We start from the raw sequence: 5,419 nt of genomic DNA, 5'->3' as shown, positions 1-5,419 counted from the left end.
ACAAGTGTTCTGAGATACCTTAAAATCATTGTTAAGAAATCAAGTCTGATCCTGACCTAGCTGAGGTTCAAGATTCAGGTTTATTAAGTAACTCCGAAAGGACGTAATTTTGAATAAAAAAAAAAAATCCTTGAAATTAACCCAACCGTGTCTTAGACAAGTTTTTGCTGGGGGAACCAAATCAACCATGCATGATCCACGAGTAACATTTCGAATGCGTCATCCTGTTGATCAAGTCTTGGATAGTTGAGTTGAAGACATGAATTTATAGAAAACTGAACAGTTGTGATTCAAAATTAAAGGCCTCCAATCAAAAGACAATATTATCATAAAAACAGTCAACTCGAGGTGCTGAAACTGCCTAGTGCAAGGGGAGTATCTTAGCAAAAGCAAAACAAAACATAACATAGAACCAAATTTTACTCGTCCTCCTGGCTGCGCAACCTAGCAAGTTTGTTGGTGACAACAACATCCAACTGTGCTGCACGCTCAACAATCTCCTTTCTCTTCCGGGTTGATACATTGTGGGCAATCTCAGCACAGTAAGTTCTAGAATTATAACAAGTTATTAGCAATTCAGGTCTTCATATAAGGAGGAGAGTGGACTAGACAGAAGCAAAAGTATCAAGGCATGAGAGTCATGTACCTGTTATGCATCATCAGGACTTCAAGCTCCCCCACGTTGTGCACAACAAACTTTTTAAACCCGTTGGGGAGATAGTGACGAGTTTTCTTGTCAGAGCCATAACCAATGTTTGGCATCAAAGTGCATCCTTTAAACTTTCTCCTGACCCTTGAATCAATACCCTTGGGCCTCCTCCAGTTTGTCTGCCACAAACATTAAAAAGCATTTAACATATCGTGTAAGAGACATCAAGAAGCCATATAAAGCTTTTTGAAGAGCTAGATTGAAAAGAAAAAACAAACATTAAAAACACAACATCGAAAAGACAAAACATGAATATACAAATAACACTCAACATGTAAATCTAAATTTCAATAGCAGTAGATATGTCAAATTTCATTTTTTTGTGCAGTTCAAATTTGAATCACCAATATCAACCCCAGCGCCTTAGGACTTCCCTAGTTATAATTTGATGGTGTTAATGGGCTACAATTAACAAAAAAAACAACAGCCCTAGTCATGGATGAGAACATATAGAAAGCTGTTGCAGACCAGGAGACAACATACTTAAAAAAGCACAGCTCTTGAGCTCCCAATTTTTAGAATATGACCTATACGTTGGTAAACAAGTAGAATCAGGAAAAATGTGGGTCTAAACCAGGCCTCCAAATCAAATCCTCCAAAGAGAGGCATCAGAGGAAGCAGACATGCTGACCCAAAACTTAAATTTCCGTGTACCTTACCATGCTTCCTTCATCAAGTCAATCCAGAGCATCGGCTTATTGTACACGGATCATTAGCTTTAAATTCTAGCCAAATCATACATGTACAATACAAATAAAATACAACATACATTTTCTGAAATTCAAAGACAAAAAGAAAAAGACATTCAATAAATCGAAAGACGACTTGACAAGCACAACAAAATACTGGGCAACCCCCAAATCCATCTGAGAACAGAACACTACAAGAAAAAAACTCGAACAGTAACCAAGCCATTCATAAGACAACCCTGAGCATCGATCCTGCTTCATTAAACAAACAAAGAACATAAATTCAATGTCATTACATATTAATATGTATACCTTAACAGAAATCTTGCGGTCACTTTGGGGCCTCTTGAACTTCTTGACCCGCTTCTTCACGATCTTCTTCGTCAGCAAAGGAATAGCCATTGTTTCTGCAATTACATAAAGCACGCAAGAAATGAATAATAGATCTAAGACCTACAAGATCCAAAGAATATTTTTTTATGCACGACAAGCAAAACGGTCGATCGAGAGAGACAGTAGGGTTTGGAACCTGCTTGGATAGCTGCGCTGCCTCTCCTGTTCGAAAACCCTAAAGGACAGAGGAGGATAAAGAGATGAGCTAGGGTTTTATGCGATATATATATATATATATTTAGAGAGTTTAGATTTGGTGTTCCTCAGTACTACCGTCATAAACTGTGCCGTGGATTTATCTTAACTGGCCCACAAAAATTGGGTTTTCTGATTGGACGGATTTATTAATCAGAATGTTTTTGTTTGGGCCGTGGGCTGCCTTGGCCTTTTTCCAATAGTGCACCACAGCGAATCAAGGTTCCTCTCCTCGCATGTTAATGTTCACGGGATCAGTAACATGAATTTTCTTTCTTTGTTTCTTTTTCCATTCAATCTCTTGACATCAAGTTTATTGTAAATTAAACTTTATTATTTATTTTAATTTTTCTTATATATGATAGTTATCATGGTCTTGAAAAAATGTCACATAACTGCATTGATGTTTATTTTTAGGATCATTGTTTTTCTCTATCATATTTATATATAAAAAAATGATTATGAAAAGAAAAAACATAATTATTATGAATTAAACTTCATAATTTATTTTTTATGGGGTTATCTAGAAAAACATATTGTCATTGAGTTGATACTTGTTTTTTTAAGCATATTTTTTTTTATTATATTATTAAATAAAAGATAATTCTAAAAAATTATAATTTATTTTGATTTATTTTTTTATGAAGTTATCATAGTCTGATAAAAACACTCTCGCTATTGAGTTGATATTTGACTTTACACATGTTTATTTTTATCACAAAACTAAATAAAGATAGTTTTGAAATAAAAAAAATTATTACACGTGTTTATTTTTATCATATAACTAAATGAAGATAGTTTTGAAAGGAAAAAAAGTTATCAAACTCAATGAAGTTTATAATTTAAGTTGCGAGTTTGATAAGTTAATCTAAATTGAATTGAATTGATCCAATATGTCATCGTTCCAATATTTTCTCATGAAAAGATATTATCTTGAAAGTATTTTTAAAGTTAAATTATGTTTTTATTAATTATATGAGTTTTTTAACTGTTAAGCTGATTAAGTAACATCAAAATAATTTTTATATAATTTAATTTAAAACTTGAATTAGACAGAAAGTATGGTCAGGAGGATTCGGCTTTAATATGTTGAATTGGATTTAATAACAATGTTAAAAAAAATTTCTTGAGCTAGATATTATTTTTTTAAGTCAAATATTTTTTTATTCCACTACATCATAGAACAAAAAATTATCTAGATTTTTTAGGGTGTTTATTTTTACATTAGAAATTGTGCTTTATAAATTTTTAAATTTTTGAACTTGAAATTATTTTAATATGTTAAAAATAAATTAAAAAAATTAAAAAAATTATTATTTTTATATTTTCAATAAAAAATATTTTAAAAAACAACCAATAACAACTCTAATCATTCTTTCATCTAATAGCCGGCTTACAAACAAGTCATGTGGTAAAAGATTGTTGCTGGTAGAAATGGAGGACAGTGAAAAGGTTTTGTAAATCACATGCACTCCTTCGGCCCAGCTTATGAGCCCCTAAAGCTTGAGATTTTGCAATCTATTCCTCAAAACTGCCCTGCCCCTAAGTGAGCTGTTCTTCTATATATTGACAATTAAAATAAATAAATATTTTTAATCTCAATGCTAGGAAATTACTTTCTTCTGGTATTCATCTTGACTTTACCATTTTTTATCCATTTAGGAAGAAATCACACGGTTCTGCATCGATTCAATAGATACTATCAACATGAGCATGGCTATGATTAATTTTAATGATTTAATTGAGGTATAAACCGAGTCCAACACGTTAATATTTGGTTTGAATGTGTATTTGTGTTTAAATGTTGCGGTTTATGATATTTTTTAAAATTTTTAATTAAAAATACATTAATTTTTGATATCACCGTATAAAAGCTATAAAAAAATAACTTATAAAATATAAATTTAATATTTTTTAAAGTGAAAAATACTTTAAAAAACATAAATAAACACAATGCAAATTCAGTTTTCCTCTCTGCCCCTCTGAGTTATATTCTTTGCATTTTCACCGTCCATGATTTGTTTATAAGGTAAAAGCTAAAGCATAGAAGGGTCAAAACTAAAATTAGTAGGGTTAACAAAAGCCTAAAACGCTAACTTGTAGCTCTAGGGTAATAATAAAAAAATCTTTAACATGTAATAAATCTATTAATTTTAAAATTTATATTAAATTCTCTGCTAACTTACATTCATATATATGCAAATAATGCACCAATCACATCTTTAATGTCCGTAAACAATGCAACTCATTACAAATTCTATATTAAGTGCAAATATTTCTCTGTTCTTCATTTCCATCACATAGAAATATTCCCACAGCAAATTCATAGATTTTTTTATAAAAAAAATTAATGTGGGTGTTTGAGTTAATTTGCTCATATCACAACTAATCCCACTAATTTTAAAGTTAACAATTATATAAATTTTTAATAATAATCACATGAACAACTAAGAATTGAAATATAAGATCAAAAAGAAAATCAAGACATCAAGAGAAGTCAGCCCACTTGAAAAGAACTAATTTCATACCTAATTTCATACCAATGGAGCAATGGAAATGACTTTAGTTTTGTGGGCATGAGGGGATTTGCACAGCCCGTGGAAGATTAAAGAGAGAGGAGAGAAACATTACCTTTTCCAGGAAAATGACTGAGAAGGGAAAAGAATACAAGAAATTCTCCTCAGCTCAGTATACACGAAATCTTCAAAAGTGGAAGTAGAAAATTCAAACAAGAAAGGGGAACTCGTCCTCCCTTTCAGCTATTTTTCTTTGCCACCCAAAATCATATTTGATTATCAAAGTTATTAAATGTCAATTTTGCTAGACTAGATATTTTGCAGGTTTCGATCATAAATGTCAATTTGGCCCAGTTAGATGATCAAATTATTGAAAATTTAGTTAAATCCACTTGTGATATTCAGATTAGAAAGTATTTAAGAGGGTGATGATGCTTTTTTGGTGTGTTTTAAAAATATATTTTATTTAAAAAATATTAAATTAATATTTTTTTAATATTTTTTATGGTTTTCATATATTAGTATAAAAAAATTTGAAGAAAAACTATTTTAATATATTTTTAAACAAAAAATATATATAAAAAATATCATACATCACAATATCAAATCAACATATACTTGATAACAATGATATTTATACTCTATTTCCTATGATAAATAGTAATGGCTTTAATATTGTACATTTTCAATTATTTTGCATTGAATTGATGAGTTTATAATACATGTTTGTTTATAGAAATAGACTTTTTTGAAAATCACTTTTGTAATTTTTTTATATTTGATGAACTTACGAAAAGTTAATTAAAGAAAAATGATTTTTAGTAAAAAAAATATTAAACCTTTATTCTAGAAAAATATTTTTGTTTTTAATCTTTGAAAATACTCTTCTTTCACTACAAAGAAAACACCTCATAAAA

General features: G+C 29.9%; 1 protein-coding gene across 1 annotated transcript; it reads right to left on the bottom strand.

The window, feature by feature from the left end:
- Positions 1-286: 286 nt before the first annotated feature.
- On the bottom strand, positions 287-2,038 carry LOC105119128 (60S ribosomal protein L32-1-like). The gene is made up of 4 exons (XM_011017234.1): positions 1,928-2,038; positions 1,711-1,805; positions 647-828; positions 287-549 (listed from the first exon to the last, which is right to left on the bottom strand). Exons 2-4 carry the CDS (start codon positions 1,798-1,800, stop codon positions 420-422), a joined length of 402 nt encoding a protein of 133 aa, XP_011015536.1. The 5' UTR covers positions 1,801-1,805; positions 1,928-2,038; the 3' UTR covers positions 287-419.
- Positions 2,039-5,419: the final 3,381 nt, after the last annotated feature.

The sequence above is a fragment of the Populus euphratica genome, unplaced genomic scaffold (assembly GCF_000495115.2).
Source record: "Populus euphratica unplaced genomic scaffold, PopEup_1.0 scaffold2548.1, whole genome shotgun sequence".
NCBI classification, from domain to species: Eukaryota; Viridiplantae; Streptophyta; class Magnoliopsida; order Malpighiales; family Salicaceae; genus Populus; species Populus euphratica.
The sequence above is the reverse complement of the archived record's forward strand: the minus strand, read 5'-3'. Positions and strand labels throughout refer to the sequence as shown.